The sequence below is a fragment of the Drosophila hydei genome, unplaced genomic scaffold, assembly GCF_003285905.1.
Source record: "Drosophila hydei strain 15085-1641.00,03,60 unplaced genomic scaffold, DhydRS2 tig00008114-arrow-pilon, whole genome shotgun sequence".
Taxonomy (NCBI): Eukaryota; Metazoa; Arthropoda; class Insecta; order Diptera; family Drosophilidae; genus Drosophila; species Drosophila hydei.
This window is the reverse complement of record NW_022045827.1, coordinates 7,251,506-7,272,143: the sequence shown is the minus strand read 5'-3', so window position 1 is coordinate 7,272,143 and position 20,638 is coordinate 7,251,506. Positions and strand designations below refer to the sequence as shown.

General features: G+C 39.9%; 1 protein-coding gene across 1 annotated transcript; it reads left to right on the top strand.

Annotated features, from left to right (window-relative positions):
* The first annotated feature begins 5,236 nt into the window (after positions 1-5,236).
* On the top strand, positions 5,237-6,951 carry LOC111601146 (probable NOT transcription complex subunit VIP2). Its single transcript, XM_023317613.2, has 2 exons — positions 5,237-6,739; positions 6,822-6,951. Exons 1-2 carry the CDS (start codon positions 5,346-5,348, stop codon positions 6,829-6,831), a joined length of 1,404 nt encoding a protein of 467 aa, XP_023173381.1. The 5' UTR covers positions 5,237-5,345; the 3' UTR covers positions 6,832-6,951.
* The last annotated feature ends 13,687 nt before the right edge of the window (positions 6,952-20,638 follow it).

Genomic DNA, 20,638 nt, shown 5'->3' with positions numbered 1-20,638 from the left:
TTTGCATAATTTATTTTATATGACACAGATTCATAAAGATAAACTCATAATACTCATCGGGATTAACTGACCAAAAATTTATGAGTAAAACTAAAACAGCTTGATTATCCACAAACTTACTGTCGCCTTAACTAAAGCTAAAGCCAGCAACTAAATTTTTGCTTGTGCCATGGGCCAGAGCGCTGTGATTAATTAGCTAAATCGAAAGCTAAAGCTAAAGCTAAAGCTGCAGCTCACGCGAGCTTATTTATTTGTTAAAACGGTCCACGGAAATGGCTCAAGCTGATTGTTGTTATGCTTTACGTGACATTTGCAATCAGAGCAAAGGCAGGAGCCACGCACTGCTGCACTGTTGTGTGTGGCAAGTGAATGGCGCAAGTAGCGACAGGTTGCCCCGCAATGACAACTGCCACTGCGACTGCAGCAGCTTCAATTCCAATTGCAAACAGCTATGCAACGTAGGTGGCACTTGGACACATTTTTGAAATGCGCGCCCGTTGGCCAATTGTGAAACTTGGCCAATTGACTAACTGGCCAAGTGTCAAACTTGCCAAATTGAAAACGAAGTTACGATGCGGCTGCCGATTTGTTTATGCACCCTGCCCGAGCTCTGCTGATTGCATGCACTGGCATACCCTTGCATCGGGTATATGTGTTAGATGAATGGGTTGTTAATCGAATTGAATCAAGAAGATATCTTCCTATATATAATGAGATATTTAGATAGAGATTGTATATGATTGATTAGCAGTTGGTTTACAGCAGAGGAAACTCCACAGAGAGAGGGATCAATATATGAAGTTGATTGTATTATGATTAAAAATATTTTTGATACGCAAAATAGAAAAAAAATGTTTATATTTCAAATTATATTGGGAAACAATAAAAAATACATTGCTTGATATTTTACAAAAAAATAAAAAAATATATATATATACAAATCTAGATCTACAAAATCCTGAGGAAAATATTAAATAATAATTGTATTTAATTTGTCTTAAAAATTTTTGAATTAATCATAAATTTATGTGTTTTTTAAAGGTATTTCGAATTCGATTTTACAAAAATAAATTTCTGTATTTATTTTGAATATTTATATATTTTTGTTATTTTTATTTTTTTTTTACTTATTTTTTTTTTGGTTTTTTGTATTTTGAATTTAATGAAATATTACGCGCACGTGTCAACAGAGCGATAAAATTTATTTACGCAGCACTGCGGGTCAAGTGAAAGCACAATTTGGCTGGTATCTCGGGAATTCAGACGCTGTGCAGACCTTCAAATTGAATTTACGCCGCATCGTGGTTGGGGGGATCAGTGCCAAAAAAAGGAAAAAAAGCAACAAAAAAATTGAAATCGAAATCGAAATGTAAACCTGACTGCTATAAAAATGGGCGTAGGGCAGTCGCACTGACACGCGGCCATATTTTAAATGTCAACAGGCGGCGGGTACCGTTGTCCCCGTATCGAAGAGCTTGCAGCAGCTACTGCAGAGAGCTGCAGCCAAGGATGCTGTTCGCCTTGTCCGTGTGCATCAAAAATTCAATAAAATACCATTAAATTACAAAATGAAGACAATTCATTTGGTTTTTTTGTTTTTGTTTTCTTGCTCTGGGGCAGGTCGGTTTCCTCTTCTTTCCCTGTTTTTTTTTTTTTTTTTTTGGTAGGGATCGGATTCTGTGTGTGTCTGTTGGCTGCATTTTGTATCTTTAAGCAGCGGCATTTAATGTCGCTTTGCAGTTATAAGCAATAAAATATGAAAATCCGCGCTTATAAATGTTGAAAACGACATTTATCGTAATATTTTATGAAATCAGTGAATATTTCGGTGAATGGCTGCAACAACAACGACAACAAATGCGTAGACAATGCAACATTGTTGTTAAAGTATCCCCAAAATTGACTTGCAATTGAATTTATCTTACGAGTCGAGTATTGATTGATTGATTATAGTTGCTAATCCAGCCATAATGACATCAAGCTGATTGGCTCGACAAGGTCAATAGTTTGCTTGGTCTGAATTGCAAATATTGGACATAGAATTTTCAGATTATTAAATTGAACTTTTCTTGATTTATAAGCAAACTAAACGTTTGCAAGATTTATAAGTTTGCTTTAAAGTCCTCGCGAAATAAGTTAAGAAAAGCCAATAAAGGTAGATGAAATATGAATATATGAAAGATATTTATGCCTGGCTTAGAAAACCATATAACTTTTCTCATTAGCATTGCATAATTTTGCGGCAGATCAGTGGAAAATATTTAGCATTAACTCCTTCGTAGAGTCAAAGACTCTTGTCAAACATTGTAGCTAGGTGCTAAGCTAAGCGCGACAAGGCCATCAACGAAATTAGTTAGAGAGCATAAAACAAACGTTCGCGGCAACAACGCCCACAAGAGCTATATGAGAGCTACGCCTATAACATATGTATGCATAATTTTTAGTGCTGCGAAAAAGCTCATAAATATGTGGCCATTACGACGCTGCCACTAATGGCCCGGACCAAGCATTTGAGCAGGGGGTTGGGGCAGCCAATGCGAACATCAGGTGGGTTGCCTGGCCTACACAAAACTACTCGTAAAACTTAGCGCTCGAGCAAGCAACTACTGTGGCTGCAAGTGCTCTGTGTGTTGTTGCTCCTGATGGTGGTCATTAGGACAGTTCCAGCTACAGCTCCAGCTACAGTTTTACAGCTCCACTGAAGACGCACACGCAGTTGACTGATGCGCATTGGGGTCATTTGTGTCGGTGATGGGGCGTCACTTGGAGGCCGGGGCTAATTTCCATAATGTTTGCCTGGCCACTAGAACAGTTCATTCACTCGGCAAACAAAGCGCGCTGGATGCGAGCAATTTTGGTGCACGTAATCTGGGCAGCTTATGTGTGTGAGAGTGTACAAAGCAGCTTAAGTGAATGCCAGGTCTTAACACCTACCAGCCAACAGGTAAAGTTTACTGTCCAGTTTCAAACATATTCTTCTCGCTTCACTTGTTGGCAATGGCAATTTAATGGCTCAGCAATTGCTGACCCGTCGCTCGCTACAAAGTGGCCGTTGGCTCTCGCTGCACTTGGCTTGCACTCCGATATCTGGAACTGGGCAGGGAAAAAAGAAGGAAAACATAGCACTATGCGGCCTGGAACAGCGTTGTCGTTGTCGTTGTCTTTGCCAGCGCAACATGAGTATGATTTATAGTAGTTTATGTGGCCAAGCCGAATGCAGCTTCTGCAGTCTCTGCGCCAAAATCGTAATTCGTAATGTTCGTTAGCCTCGGACTTAAGGATGGGCGCGTGATTTGCTTCATTTAAGGTGACATATCGTGTTTGTGGCGATGTAAGACGTGATTATAGTCTGGAAATTTTTTAAAGAAAACTTTGTTTTCATATTGACAAAGAGGAAGAGCTTTTAAAAACTTGGCCTGAAGGAGAGATGTCAGAGAAAGTGAGAGAGAGAGAGAGAGATTGAGTTGTCTGGAATATATATTTAAAAAAATTCTGTAAAAATTGTTAATACTCTAAATGATTAGAATTGACTTTAAGCTGTGAATGTTTGAGAATTGAAATATATCAATATTTTTATTTATTTCATTTATAGCTATTGCAGAAGCTTTGAGCTAATATTTTCTTTTGACTTAAAGCGTAAAATTATATCATATTTTTATAATATTTTTAAAACTATTTTAGAAAACTATTCTCTTTTGACTTAGAACATAAAATTATATCATATATTTTTATTATATTTTTAAGACTCTTTTAGAAATTATGATAATTAAATCTTTATCAATATTTAACGAGCTTGAATAACTGTGAGATCTAAAGGTCTTTGGAAGGATTTTTAACAATCTTTAAAGCTCTATTATAATTTAATTAAAATCTATAAAAACCCTTTAAAAAGCTTATAAAATCTCAATTATTACAATCTAAAAATTTAGTCTCAGGTTGATTATCAGAATGGTTCTCTTGAAACTGTTTATGTTTTTAGTAATTTTAGCCACATTTTGTATTCCCTCAACTCTCTCAAATAGCAAAATCATATTCAATATATAGCTTGGCTTCATTCTGTTTATCTCTGCTGTTCCATCTCCAATTGCATTCGTTGTCTATCCCTCTTTATGTGTATCATTTTTCATGCCTGCAGCATGGATTTAGCATTATTGTATTTTATATTATTTGTGCTTAATTTGCCGAACGGGCCATGCACCTGATTTCCTGAATGCTTTGACTCTAAAGTGCAAAAGAGACAGAATTTCGGTAGAGTGAGAGAGAGAGTGAGATTGCCGACGGGCAGCATCTGCATATAATACATAAACTCGCTGATCCTCTTCGTGCTGGCAGACAAGTTCGTTAATTTGACGCTTGCACCTCGTTCGCATAAATTTTACCAAGTGCCAGGCGGCTGGGCGGCCAGCTGGCTGGCTTGGGGGTGTGGCATCAGCTATAGTACCTCTTCGTCTGTCAGTTCTGTTTGGTGGGCAGTGGTGCTGGTTGGTGCTTGGGCTATTAGCGCACAATGCCAACGCCTGCGCCGCCCACACTCCACAGCCGTGCCATGGCCGCCACTCGGCTGCAGCTTCCAGCGAGTCTTAGTCTTCAGTTTATGGTTATGCGGCGTTCCTTTTGTCAATTTCCAGACATTTGCCTTTAAGTGCGGCTGGTCCAGAGATTTATGTTGTGCTGTTGTCATTTTAAGTTAATGGCCTGTAATTCTCTCCCGCTCACTCTCAACTTTATTCTCCCTTGCTTTCCTCTCACTCACAGTTTTTATAACTCTTTGCATAACCTGATGATCGTTACCTGGCGGCAAGTGCAGGTGAATTTTTGCGTCTAGGCAGCTAGCTAAATTTATGATTCGACTTTTAAATTGGTTTATTGCAATTTCCGCAGCATCCACCCACACACACGCACACACATACACACATCAACATGCAAGCTCGAAATTCGCTAAGCACAATTTGAATGTTATCGACGGCTTCGTGGCTATCGATCGCAATGTTCGACTGACTCTGAGCGCTTCAAGAGGCTTTGCTAATCTATGAAGTATTTCAATTTTGTCTCATTGACATAGGTTTTACCTTTTCTTGTGTATACATTGAAGTTAGTCCCTATAACATTCATCTAGAAGTCAATTGAGCTCGTTGAAGCTATCGCCAGGCTTTGCCTATCGATCACAAAGCCCAGCGATTGCTCAGCAGTGTGCGCAATATTTGACATTGACAGCACTGTCAAGTCAATTATTATCGAAAAGTAATAAGGAAACGAGACGTCGGAAAGAGAAACTAATACATTCGAAAGCTGCAGTCAAATCATCTGTTTCCATTTGGATTAATTTCGTTCTTGTCCAATCAAAAATGAAGCGTCACAATGCAAAGGCGATTGCGGCAGCTGTTGCCATTGCTGCGGCAGCTGCGGCCTCCGCCGAGGGTAAAAAGAAGACAGAGACCAAACTGAATCTGAACTCCTCGGCGCTCTACGTGGATGTGGTTAAGAATATGTCCAGGCCCGACTGTTCGCCACCAGCGACGCCGCCGCCGCCAAAGTTTACCATCTTGCGGGAGGACTTCCCAGCTCTGCCGGGCACTCACGACGATTTGCGTGGCAGCAACTGTGCAGCCGTGCCGGATGACTGGACAGCCATGATCAGTGACGACGATGACGAGGAGGTGTTGCAGCCACCGTCGCCGGACAGCGTTAGCGAGCGTGCCCTGTCCGTGCTGGACGCGGAGCCGGTGCCGGATTTGCTCGTCGAGCTGCACAGCAGCGGCAGCAGCAACGGCTGTAAAAACAATTCCTATTCCAGCGAGCACGAAACCCTCGAGCATGAGCTGCCAGCGGTGGCACTTGTGGCCGCCACCACCGAATTCAATAATAGCCCCGTCGAGCTGTTCTCGCCGGACAGCGATTTGTATCCGAACTACTTCGAGGGTGTCAGCAGCGGCATCTTCGACAAACAGTTCCTGGCCGCTGGCGTGAGTCAACGCGCCTGGACGCGCCAGAAGAGATGCGAAACAGTGCCCAACATTGGGCCGCCGCCTGGATTTGAGAATACCAAATTCTATGGGCGGTTGCGCACCAATCGCATGGGCGTGCCGCTGGGCGGCGTGACCTTTGACATAACACCGCCGCAGCCGAATTACAGACGCTTTGAGCGTTCCAGCAAGAGCAGCATGGAAAGTGCTTATGGCCTCGCCGGATTGGCGAGCAATTTGGAGGCGGCACAGCAGCATCCGCAGCTACTGTCACATATCTTTGGCCATGAGGCAGCGGGTCTGAATGTGGATGCGCATTGCTGTGCCTGCGAGGCAAACAAATTGCACGCCTGTTTCGCCGGGCCGCTGCAGGGCGGACGCTGCGCTCCGCATGAGGTGAACTTTGATGTGCCGTTGTACTATAGACCCGCTGGCGGGCGTGAGCTGCCACAGCCGAAGATCGATCAGATGGAAGTGGAGCTGTTGTTCTTCTTTTTCTATACATATCCGGGCGACATGATGCAAATGCTGGCTGCCGCCGAGCTGGCCGAACGCGGCTGGCGCTTTCACATATACGAACGCCTCTGGATTCGGCGCCAGGCCGACAATCCGCACTACATCATCTGCGACTATCAGGAGTCCGGCGAATACAACTACTTCAACATGGTGCACTGGAAGATATTGGCGCGTCACTTCGATCTGGTGCCCGAGCAGCTGGAGCGCACCATTACCAAGGTCGAGCTGCGCGACCAATACGGCTATCATCCGCAGATGAGGTGAGGCGATGACTACACGGCAGGTGCTCGCCCATCACTAATACAAATCTCTTTTTTACCTCCCTCCACACACACATGACAGCTTCTTCTGAGCCAGGCGACACTTCAGGTTTTTATCCTTGGCGCGGCGATTCATGCATTCTAGTCGAGCATCGGCACTATGGCGAACCAATTGTTACCATGCTCAAAACACTATATACTATATATATAATATATACTTATATATATATGTAATATATACCATATGCAATATGTGTTGTATGTAAATATGTATATGCATATGCACATATATATATAAACATACAAGTTGACGAAAGCACAGATATTGTAAACAGAATACGCTTGTATTTCTATATCTTAGGTAAGCTACCATGCACTGAGTACATTTGGTTTTGGCATCAAATATATATTACCAAAACTCTTGAAATGACGTTCTTGAACTTGATCTTGACTTAATCCGTGACTTATTTTCAGTTTGAGCGGCATCAGTGAGTTAGGAATTAGCAGCTGTACAGCATCCAGTTTATGTGAATCCTGTCAAGCTGTGATCTTCAGCATTTCATATTGGATTCAAGCATTTTAAGGCTACGTCATTACATTACCAATTTGTATAGTATGTCCTTCTCGCTGCTTAAAAGTTTCTTCACATCGTAGTTCGCTTAGCAGCTAAAGGCTTGATTAACTCTCAGGTATTTCTAATCGATAGCAGCTAAATTTGCTAGTTTCGATTTACTAAGCTATAAGAGTTATCGATTACAAATGCTGCTACAATTACTGTTATTAGCTCACTTATTTTCAGTGTTGCTTAATTATTTATAAAGTATAAAGGAGACTAAATTAAGTAAAAGTTAAATTTATTGCATTTTCTGTTTTAGCTGAACTGAAAGAAATTGTTGAAGCTTACATTTGTTTGATATAGAAATGCTCAAAGTGTTTTCTAAATATCAATTTTTGCTATGTGATAATAGAAAATGATGTTTCATTCCTTTACATATATCATATCTAGGTTTGATTGCATGCTCATGTAATGACAGATATTTTTTGGAGTTACAATATTTATTATGCCAAAAAAGCAGATCTCACACTTCCCACACTAACCGCTGGCTAGGCATACACCTGCACTTTCATAGTGCTCTTCAGGGTAAACCATCTGAGCCAATCACTACACAGCCAAAGGCTGGTTTTTCTTCCGCTTGAATCTGTGCAGCGCATGGAAAGCCGATGTGTAACATTGGCCAGTGGCCACACCTTGCTGTTAAATTTATTTGATATTTAACAGCCAAATGCACATGCCAAGCGCTCCTCTGGCTACTGGCTTGAAATGCCAGCCAACTGTGACCAAGCCTCGCAGCACAGTAAAGAAAAAAGCGTCTCATTAGCAATATGGAGCAGGCCAAACTAGTGAGCGACCGGCTGGACCGATCGAGCGAGCGACCGACCAACCACACGATCTGTTTGGCCAAGTGTCGCTTTGCTCGCTAATTGCCACGTAAATTTGCAACCATTTTTGGCAGCTCATTAAATTTATTATTAAAACAAAACGCTAACCGAAGTTAATTGCCATCAAATTGACATGCGAGACGACAGCACCCGCCATAGAGCCAGCTCTAACTTGCTGAGTCTCGGGCCTGGTTCATGCGTATTAATTGCCATGGAGACTTCATAATTTCATGTGGAAAATGTGAACGTTAGGCGTGCACAGCAACAACAACAACAACAACAACGATCACAACAAACCCAAACTGTAATTTAAGCACAAGTCTTTAAAGCTGTGCTCAGTGCATGGGGGGCTATGCGAGCTGGAGGCTCTGTCCAGTTGCTGGTTTATTTATGGCACAGCAAAGTTTGATTGAAATGTGTTGTCTGTGAAATTGACAACTGGGTGAGATTTGCACGGCTGTTGCAGCTAGGGTATGGGGCTATCCAATCCCCCTTCCAATTAAGCATGAATCATGGCTGAGCTGCCAAGAGTTGCGCAATTTTCTGGAGCATTGATTAATAAGCCGCCCGCACATGGGCATAACCTCAGCGGCAGGCATTAACCTCTCAGCATAACCTCAAGCGAGCGTACGCATGCGCGACAACAATTACCGTTAGCATGGAGCGAGACTCTGCACTTATTATTACTATTGCTGTTATTGTTGTTATTGTTGTTGTTGTTGTCAACACGCTCGTAACTTGCAATCAAGTTAAGATGACAGTGGAAATGAAGCATTGACGCCTCGCACGTACCACAGAGGATACAGTGTACAAGTTGCATCTAGCTTTGGGCAGTGGGCAGGCAGTCAGGCAGTCAGGCAGTCGGTCGGCGCGCCGCCTCACCTGGGAAAAAGGTGTTGGGCAATCAGGTTTGCCGCTCTCGCTGGCGAGTGGGTACCAAATTAGACACATTTTATTATTAAAATCCACTTGTGTTGAAATAAAACACGACTTTCTGTGTCGCATATAATGAAAATATATGGCAAGTTAATACCTGAATTTATTTATCACCCGAACGCAGGCCAGGCCACGTCGCTTCCCAGCCAGCTAGCCAAAGAGCTTGTGGGATCAGCCAACAAGTTTCATGCGACTACAGCTGCATGGCGTCAAAGGGCAATGCTTAGTTTGTAAATAATTAGATGTGGACATGGATTGTTATGGGAAATGTGAAGATGTTGTTGAAAATGAAAAAGTTTTAAGTTGATCAAGCTGATCAAAAGCTGGCTGATCAGCAGATATGAAGAATCTGCAAGAATCTAGAAGCAATGACAATGATAATGGATATCATCTGCATATCATTTATATATATGAGAGTATGCATATTATATTACAAGTCTACCTGGGGAAATAATAGTAGGAGATATCATCTATGCACTTTATGTAGTATAGTGAGCATAGTATCTATCCACTCAACCACTAGAGTTGGTAGAGGTGAATAATATCTTTCAATTTTAGTTGTAACCTGGCTACTCTCTAAAAGCAGTCTTTCAACCAGCTAAGTCAGATCTTAGCAATTATTTGCTTCTAGTCATGCATAGCTTGCCTTCAATCTTCCTTCAATAATATCTATAATCTATATCACTTAAGTTCTAGTTCATTTCCACGTCCATCTCGCACATCTTCTCCTTGTAGAAACCTCACTTTCATCTGTATTCGACTTAGCAACAGCTAGTTCTAGCATTGAGCATCGCCAGCGCATTTTCGAGATCAACGAACGTTGACATCAAGGATTTTGTCATAGCACGATCACTGATCGCTTTCATTCAAGTCTCGTCTACGCTCTTTGCATATCGATTCTTCTCTTCTGCTCCACACGATGCTAATTGGCAGCTTCTTCCTTTTTTGTTCAAGCAGCCAAAAATTTGTAATGTTAATTGCTCTCTTTGCGAACTCAGTGATCTCTGAGGGCGATTTGCATGCGAAAGATCGTGTCAGGTATATTTCGATTTCGACTGGCTTTTGGATTTCTTTGCTTATTGGAGTGATATGTTTCTTTTTTCGGCGGCATCTCCCAGCGAGTTCGTTGTCTCATTCATTGGCGTCGTCTGAGTGTCTGGCATGGCGACTGCGACTGCGGCAGCGACTTCGGCAGCGGCTGCTGCGTTATGCCATAGTTGATGGTCGACAGTGCCTGAGCAACACAGAAGACATACAGAGAGAGAGAGAGAGAGAGAGTTCAAAGACACAACGGTACATTCAACCTGGACAAACGACAAGGCCACATTGACCACGATACGGTCCACACACCCATGTGGGGCAAGTCAATAACCTAAACGCTGAACGAGGGTTGATTGAACCTGAAGCTAAATTCTGAAGCAGATGCTCAGGCTCAGGCTGAGGCTGAGGCAGCGGCTGATGCTGTGTGACTCTGACTCTGAGACTGCCTCTGGTTGGGGGCTGCATGACTGCCTGGTTGGCTGCCTGCCCCAACAAACGGCAAATTGCAACCGAATCGAACAGTATACGAACTATGAGCGCGATTTGCAATTCAGCAGTAGAACAATGGGATCTGCCGCTGCTGGTCACAGCATCCGCATCAGTAACTCGTCTTCCCGTAACAATTTCCTTACTTATGCAGAATGTTTAACGGTGGTTCAATCGCCCCCTGAAATCAACCACAATCACAATCACAGCCACAGCCATTGGCCACTGAACCGAACCGTCCAACACCCGAAGCAAAGCGAACAACAAAATGTAGGTGGTATGCATTTTAAAGCAGTGAAAGTGCAAGAACCAAACATATGCGCCGTTCATTGTGCCCGTTCGGATTTGTTATAATTGCAAAACTTGCATGCAGCTCATATGTATATCGACTCATACTTCTGCAAATATGTATACATATATACATATATGTATGTACATATATCGGCAATCTGCGTGTGGCTTATCTAAGCATTTTCAAATACTCGCCGAATTTGTCAAAACAAAATTTGAATTGAATTTGTCATGGCAGCACAGCACAGCTGCCTCCCCCTTTGCGCGCAAATGCCACCCAACCACCCACACACAGAGAGACAACTGGCCCCCACCACCATAGCAGATTATGTAAGTTGCATTAGCATAAATGTGATTGATCCCGCAGTTTGTGTATTATTTGATTTTTATTGATTTACGAATGAAATGCAAAAAAATGCAGTTGAATTTGCAGTTGAATTGCTGTTGTTGCTGTTATGAGTGTTGCTGCACCGAATTGGCTAAGCCCCAGTGGCTCAATGACTACCCTACAATGGTCATTAAACTACTTTTGCATGCAGCTTAAAGCCAGCTTGTGTTAGCCACGGCTTGTGCTCTGGCCAAGCAATGCAGCTGACGTTGTCACTGGGCAACTGAACGTTCGCTCATACCCCATTGGCTGCGGTTGACCTGCTGGGTATTTGGCATGGTCCATAACTCCATTCTATGTGTGCTGACTGTGTTATCCATCGTTTGGACATTTGCATGGCATGCACATATTTAATAGACTTTCTGAATATGACAAAATATGCAATTGGACAGAGCCAAATTCACAGGTGAAATTTGCATGATTATGGCAAAAGTTGCGTCTGGTTTTTGTTTTTCTCCGCGTTTACCGCTGCAGGGTTCAAAGCTCTTTAAAGGAAATACGACGGAGTACATTTGTTTTGCTTCCTAGATACTGAGCTCCACATCTATTTCCATTTCAAATTGCATATAATATGATAAGTACTTGTTGATTATGCAGAGTTTTCTCTCCATTTGAGATTTTTGTTGTTTTCATTTGCGAAATGTTATTAAAGCACAGTTTTAGGCGCCTTCTTATAAAAAAAAAATCATCAAAATAGTTATGTTTTAATGGTATAATAATTATATGATATGAAAGATAAAGATAAGAGATCGACATTATTCAGTTTGAAATTGGCCAGCATGAACTTTTTTTAAATTACATCAAGCGTGGATAATACTACTAATTGCTTGAAGTCAAGTTAATTCAAGTTTGATGATATGATGAGGATTCTGAAATGAATAAAGTAAATGAAAAATATTTAGATTTAGTCGAAGATCCTTTTTTCTAGTCAATGTACTAAGACATTGTTGATCAACACACTAGAAGGGTAATAAAGGCATAAGTGTAAACGATTCACTCTCAATTTTGGGTAATTTTCTTATTTTTAATAAATAAGCAAAAAAACAACTGGCAAAATATATTTTGAATAAACTCCTATATTTCTCTATATTTATAATAAATAATATTTTAAAAATATTTTAATATATTTTAGCTCCGAATATAAGCTTTTAAAATATTAATATTTTAATTGAATTATAAAATGATATATTATATGTATAAAAATTAAAAATCAATAAAAGAATGCTCTAATAATAATAAGCTCTAATAAGCTCTAATATATTTCTATATTATTTATATACTTTTAATATATTTTATACAAAAGTTTGGGTTAGATAATAAAAAATAATTGTATACTAAGCATACTTCTTATTTTATTGCTTAAAAAACAATATATATTCCTCTCTCACTACTAATTACAGCTATTATCTGAATATAAACTTATGAAATATGCCGCTGAATATTGATACATAAAAACATTTAAAACAGTAATAAATGTGCTCAATAGCAGAGAGAAAAAAACATTTGATTCACTTATATATGAAGTAAATATGTTGAGCATATATATTCCCGATCGTATGTCAAGTTGTGCTAGCTTTATCTGTTCGCCTTCCCTTCCGCTTCTAACATAATACAAAATAAGTGCAAATTCTCACTCAAGAAGGGCTCAGCAGAGCTCTGCTTGAGTTGCATTTTGAGTGACTTTGGGGTATAAAAGGGCGCTGCAGAGGCTGTGGCGATCAGTCAAGTGTATGACCTGGACTGGGTCAGTCGCAGTGCAGTGCAGTGCAAGTGGTGAATAAATTTAAGTTTTTTTTTTTGTTAAATTGTATTTATTTAATAAATATTGTCATTGTTTAAATAATTATATTATTATGTACACAATATATATTTAAGTTTTTCTTGTATTTGAACATTGTATATTTGTTTAGTAAATATTTAATTGTTTAAATGTTAAAAATATAAAATGTTTAGTATTTAAGTTATTTTTAATTATTATTAATAAACACCAATTGTTATAATAATAATGAAGTTTGTCAAAATGATCATTATCGATAATGATCATTAAGAATAATGAACGTTTGTGTACATAATTATTACTGGTAATTATCATTAACGATAATGATCATTAACAATATGATTTTTCATGATCATTTTCGTAATGCTAATTATGTTCCGATTCGACGATACCAACGCTGTCTTGTTCTCTTTAAAAATGTTAAGACTTAATGTTATTACATATTTAATATTATAAAGAGTTTTAATGGCATTTTATGCTTATCTTTGTCTAAAGAGCTCCACATCATAGTTGCTTGCATTTGTATAAATAAGCAGAAGAGAATGTCGCTCTCTATATTCCCTTTATTCCACTGTAGTCTTATCAAAAATGTCTCTCCTGTTCTCTCTTCAAAAGCTGTGACGTCTTAAGCAAAAAAGAAACAAATTTTAAGCACGCGCGCCGCCGGCCAACACTCCAGCTCAAGCGCCAGTGTCAAGCAGCACGCACTGCTCTGTCTTTCTTTCCCTCTCCCTCTCTTTTCAGCTCACTCACTGCTCTCCCTTTCCTTCTCTGCTTGCATTCTCGCTCCGCTGGCTGCATTGGCATTCTGCATTCGTGTGCGCTGCTCATTGATCGAAATTGAATTGGACATAAATAAAACAAGATCAATCAATTGATTTATTTTGACATGTTGCAACAGTGTTTGCTTCAGCTCTCAGCTCGCAGCTCCGACTACAGCTTTAACTTGCAACTTCGACTTGCACTTGGACAGCTTTGTCTGCTGCTGCAGCACTGGCGCCTTTACGATCCCTGCTTGAGGCCGGTTTGGGGCCACCGATTCTCGGCGCAGTGGGTCTCATTTGCTTTGTCGCTGGGGATTTTCGCTGCTTTATTTCGTTTCGTTTGCTGCCTTTTTATCAATTGCATTTGCAACTTGTGGCTATTGTTGCAAGTTGGACTCGACTGGTGGGCCGCTTGCCGGCATTTTATGGCTTCTTCTGCTCTGATTTCTGAGCTAATTTGTCTATGCTCTTAGCGGAATTTAACATTAATTAATTTATATTGGGAATAAACAAGGTAATTTTTGTGAGACATTTTTAATAAAGATTTTTAATATATTTTTAATCAATTAACATTTTAAATAATAAATTTAATTTCCGTTTTGAAAATTACTTTAAAATATATCAAAAATATTTCTGATTAGGCATTATAAAATTACATTTTATTTAATGAGCTTTACTTTTTTTTTTAATATTTTTTATATACTCACAATACTTTGAAGAAGAATCTAAGAAGTGAAGAAAAAAACTGTATAAAATATGTGAAAAATATGTTTTCAAATATTTTTTATTGCATATAAATGCTCTATCTATATATAGTTTCTAGTATATTCCTTAGAGACTTTAGACAATTAAAAACTTCATATTTTTGACAACTTTTATTATGAATTATGCATGAGCTGGTTGCTTTTGGAGTATCGATTGATTAGCAGGCAAAAAACGGGACGATAACAGACTTAATTGAATCGCATGTTTTGCGACACTCGCCCACGCACACACACACTCACTTACACGAACACACGCATACACCAGCTATCAGCAGACTCCAATTGGAAATAGTTTCTCTAATTCCCAATTCAAAGCCCACCTATGTAAGATTGAAAGTGCGCCCATACGCAGGCAGTCAGGGAGAAAGGGAGAGAGAGAAAGACCGAAGTGCTGCAACTGCTGAGATTAATTGTCAGCTTTCTAAGGCAACTGTTATCCATTTCCCAATTCAATTTCCTCAGTCTCAGCCGCAGCGTCACGTGTCACAATTAAAGTGCCGTGAAAATTGTGAAAATGAAGGGCTGCCTGGCAATCCTGCTCTGACAGCGTTTTATTTTTAAACTTCCGTTGAAGATACGCTGCAGTTAGCTGAGAACGGCATAGAGAAAGTGCTGCGCATGGTGAAAGAAACCAAAACCTATATATATATATATATATATATATATATATATATATATATATCTACATATATATGATAAATTAACTTAGAAAAGTCACGAGTGTCAGGGCGTGAGTGTAATAGCATGAAGTGCGCGCATATATCTAAGCCTATGCAGTGGGTTCCAAATAGGCGATAGTTAAGTGTGACTCTGTGTGTGTGTGTGTGTCTGTCTGTGTGTGGGGGCCTTGATTAATGCACTTGCAGCCAACAGAGCTGCATGGCACGCCTTTTACAAGCCCACGGCCTGCCTCTAATAAAGTAATTTACTTTACTAAATAGTTGCCAGCAGCGTTTCACCTATGTCTTTTCGGCCAGGCTTTAACAAGATGTTGGTACCATGTTCTCATGCCTCCCCGCCACCTAATTCCACTCTTCCACGAAATTAGCATTTTAATTGAAATGTCACGCCGCTTGCCAAGTGCCAAATGCGTTTTGGGCCAACTCGCTTTTCGGCTGGCACGACACGCACTTTTTCATACATTTTTTCTGTGTAGCCTCAATTTGTTATGTTGATGTTTTCATTTGAGCGCGACTGATGAATGGCATTTCAGTAAATTTGCCAGCAAACAAACCATTCAAACAGACTTCTAACTGCCAGCAAAACGAATGCTTCAATTTAATGCATTTTCTTGTGCTTTCGATTAGTTGGTTTTTGGCTGAACTGGATTGCTGCTTGATAAATGCTTGCAGCACAAAACGTCAGCTTGTGCCGCATGTGCGTCAAGTAGAGCAATTTGCTTGCATCAATTTGTCTACTTAAACGAGAAGGCTATTAATCAACGTACTTAAGTCGTAACTAAATTTTTGAAACTAATTTAAAAGTTGTTTATATAGGAACTACATTTATACTGATGTCAATTGCCATATTTAAAATTCAAATAAGAAATTTTAACCAACTAGACAAAGCATTTATATTCTAGTTCGGTATAAACAGTCTAGTTTCTACTTAATTTAAAATAAATTTGAAGCTTTTGTCAATACGAATTTTTTAAAATATTTTGTCTATTAAATTTTAAGGTTTAAATTTCAAATAAAATTATAAATAAATTATTTAATATAGAAAATAATTTTTGTTTCAATTACTAACATATATATAAGTATATATAATATAAGTAAAAATATTAATATCTATATGAAATAATATAATATTCATATGAATTCATATTCTGAATTTGTAATATATCTAAAAAATAATTTTATATAGTTAATATTTTCCAAAATATTTAATCAAATATCTATTCTTTTTCACTCATTCGTAAATATTTAATACATTCTGCTATGCAAACACATGCACTAGTATTAGTTAGCAAAGTTAGCTAAGCCTGAGAAACCAATGGGCTTAAGAGAGATTTCACACACACACACTCAGCATCCATAAATTTGGTTGCGTGTGAAGCTAGCTAGAAACTATACAACCTAAGAGCAGCAATCGTTGAGTTCCAATTAGAATCTGACATAGTGTGGACACAAACCTCCCACGCTGATTAGCATTTTCCCAGCGCAGAGGTAAACTGAAACCAATTGATTGGGTTTTTCATGAATAATATGTAAGACATGCCACCAATTCAGTTGGGAAATGTAAGAAGAAAGACTTTCGAAACATTTGTACAGCAATTGGCTGAGCTCATTATCGAAAGGTGACAATCCTGAGAAAAACGATATCGTTTCTGCTTGTCTAGTCATCCTGCTGCTGCTGCTGCTGTAATCACTTTGCACTGAGCACACTCTCAGGCGCACACAAATGTTTCCACTTATGCGCCGCACTTTCTCCCCCGACAACAAGAAAAAACGACGCCATTTGGTTGCCCATAATTAATATTTATAAATATAATACAATGTTCACGTGTTAAGGCTAAATCCCGCTGTCTCCCACCCTCTGCTGCCCCTCATTCCCAGTGAGTTATGGTCTATGACTACCTCAACGTCGGGCCTCAGTCGCCAGCCCCCTTGCTCAGCTCTTATTTCTTATGAGCTGTACTCAGCCACATGTAAATAAATTTTAACATTTTATGCATAAATTAATTCGATTGCATATTAATAATAATAGAGCTGGGGAAATTCGTTAAGACGAGCAGCCATTAGATGTGCGGTAGCTGCCTAAGGTTTACAATGTCATTATTTATAGGGCTACACGTGTTATGATCGCACCCCAGGGGCCACAAGCTATTGATGTAAGGATTATGCGAGGTGAGCTACATTTCAAATTTATGACCCAAAGAGTTGGGAATGTCAAATGTGAAGAGTGAAATGAGTTTGGGCTGAACAAGTTTTACTTTCCAAAATAAAAATACAGAAAAAAGAAAAATTATTGAAAGCAGAAATTTCATACAGATGTAAAATATCCTTTGATTAGCAAGCTCTCAGCATTAGCTATTTACGTGATCATAAATATACAGTTAAGCCTGAAAATGGTTCTGTGACCGCAGCTGATGCCCCATGATCTATACAGCAGCACTTTGCGCCTCATTGATTCGAATCGTCTTCGTTGCGTTTCTATTGATTAACGCCTCGCACTTTGCCCATAAATCTTGCCCAAGTGCCAGCCATAAGTTATCCATGCATGCATATGTTATGTACATTGTCTCAGCTTCAATGCCTCATGCATCGCTTATGCATTATGCAATCGATTAGCTGCGCTAAACGTTCAATAAAAATTACTTATAACTCGATTTTCTTTCTCTTTCTTCCCTTTTCTCGATATCATTCCCATTATACCTGTGTGTGTGGCACTTGCCGCAGCCGCTTGTGGCACATTCGAAAGCGAACGATTGAGAATCAACATTTTTCTATATACAAGCTTTTCACTGCTTATTACATCAAAAATAGATCGTTGCAGGTGAGCCTGCCTGTCTCTTGTGTTTATGTATCCATTGTTAGCCATATCAAATGACCGAACTTTTATATTCGAAAAAAACTTGATGCCCATTGTCTGCGCATTGTGGGTGAAAGTACAGTAAAACAGCGACTCACACACACGGGTGTCTAGTCTTAGCTATGTCATTAATAAGCCATTGGAAATTGTGTGTTAATTGTTTGTTTGCTGGCCAGAAAAACAATCGCCAAATTACATCATCAAGTGCCTAAATGCAAATATAAATGCGCTTAAAAGAAAGCGAAGCAGAAGAAGGGCGAAGGTGAGATACCCTATAAAATGTGTGTAAGGGATAAGAAGTAGTTCAAGCTCAACTGGAGCTTATAGAGTAGTCGGCAAATGCCTGCAGAAGTCTCCATTGGCTTTTAGATGTCTAAAAACTCTGAAACCTACAGGGTATATAAAAACCATACCAAAAGTAGTAGAGCAAAACATTTGTAAACATGACCCAAAAGATGAAAACGAAACACAAAAAAAAACATAAGAAACCAAATGTAAATTTCTGTGTAAAATGTAAATGCAATTGGCAATTGCAGCAGCCGCACCAAGTGCGTTTAGTGCAACTTTATTTCGATTGCGAAACTCAGGCAATTGGCAAAGGCAGCAGCAGCAACAGCTACAATGAGAGTAACAGTAACAGCCACAAATGTCCATATTTGCATTATGTGTAGCGGCCAGAAAACCTAAGAAAAAAAACGCATTTTGGCCAATTGCAATTGCCATTGCAATACCAATTCGGTATTTATAGCCTGACATTTGCGGCCAAAAACAAACGGACGCGACCTGCTGTACCCCATTCGGTCCTGCTCTAAACATCCTCTCCTGCCCAAGCCCCAAATCCGGCTAGTTAACATGTGTTTCTCTATGCCTTCTGCACCTGCGCACCGTCCACAAATTTACAATTGCTGCCATTTTTGGATGCGCCAAAGATGAAGATGTCGACGGCATTGTTGTTGATGTTGCTGAAAGTGAAACGTGTAGCTTGTGGGGCCCGTCAATTGGCCAGGCCAGGCACTCAGCCTACAAACTGCCTCCATATACGTATACGTTTTGGTAGAAGAGCGAAACGAGCTATGGAGGTCAGCGCTCATCGTGCGATTCTTGGAAGCCAGCGACATTACAAGCTGACAAACTGTAGGCCATAAAGCACCAAAGACCAGTTCAACGGCATAAAAAAACACAGAGCCAAATGTGTTGAATGAGCTCAAATACGGAGACATTAAATACTCTATTGTGGCTAATTAGGAATATTTTCGACTCTTTTTAAGTGCGCACTATTTGAGCAATATTTTAAACTTTGTTGATTCATCACTAACTGAAGCTCATGTGAATTCGAATTGACTTATTTTGTGTAAAGTTATTTTCCTTGCTAGAAACTAAGACTTAACTATGTAAGATTCCTGTTCTTTTTGCATAAGGCTAAGCTGTTTGTCGGTGCTCCCAACACGCTAAAGAGTATTGAGAACGACACGCACCATTTCAAAGTTCAAAAGGAAACGAGCTGCACGAAGTCAAAGTCAGAGATGGAGACGAATTCAGTAAAAGAAAGAAACAGAAAAAAGTTTCATTTTATTTTACAAGCGTACAAATTAAAAATGCCCAAGTCTGCGCTTTAATTAGTCAAACTCGCGCCAAAGCCCCAAAAGACGCACGAACCAAAAAACCAACAACAACAAATACAAAACTGAAATGCGGCAAAAACATCAAGTGGGAATCGGAATTGGAATCGGAGTCGGAGTTGAAGTTGGAGCCACAGTCGAAGAGCTGGCGACAAACTTTGTCTGACTTCTTGGTATTCGCGGAGGGGGCAACTGCTGTGGCTGGCGTGTGGCTGTCGGCGGCACTGACTTCCGCTGCAGTTCACAACCGAATTCGAATCCCAATTCAAGTTCAGGTCCGAAAACTTGGCCACTGGCCAGAACAACACTTGTCTAGTCTAATTTCATTCAGCTGTGGCGGTGCGCCACGTCTTTGGAAATGAAAATGTTGTCAAGATTAATGTTTCAAGTTTACTTCAACTGAAACGTCAACGTCTGCCTGCCACTTGCCCCTGTGTCACACACACACGCGCATGCATGCGTGAGTGTAAGTTTTGTTGTAGTTATTTTTGGGGCTACATTTTACAGCTAAATTTCCAAATAAACTTGGTTTTTATGATAGGCCCGCGATCTCAATCATATTTCTGTGGAACTTGTAAATGGAGTAACAAGTGGATATCGCTATAGCCCCAGCTTCAGCTACAGCTATAGCTACAACTGTATGCAATGTAGCTGGCTACTGAGGCCAGTTACTCGTTTGTTCTGATTTTGAATGGTTTATGGCCCGAATGGCTTCTATGAATTTCGCTGCGCTCTCTTAGGCCGAAAAATGAGATATTACAGCGTGTGTTTAAATTAATTGGCCGAGATGCGAGCGCAGATACACGAAACGTGACTTAAAAAACGGGGAGCCATCGCATCCAGACGACGTAGGCCCCAT

Excerpts from the sequence above, each read along its gene's own strand:
- LOC111601146 (XM_023317613.2), top strand. The coding sequence starts at position 5,346 with ATGAAGCGTCACAATGCAAAGGCGATTGCGGCAGCTGTTGCCATTGCT.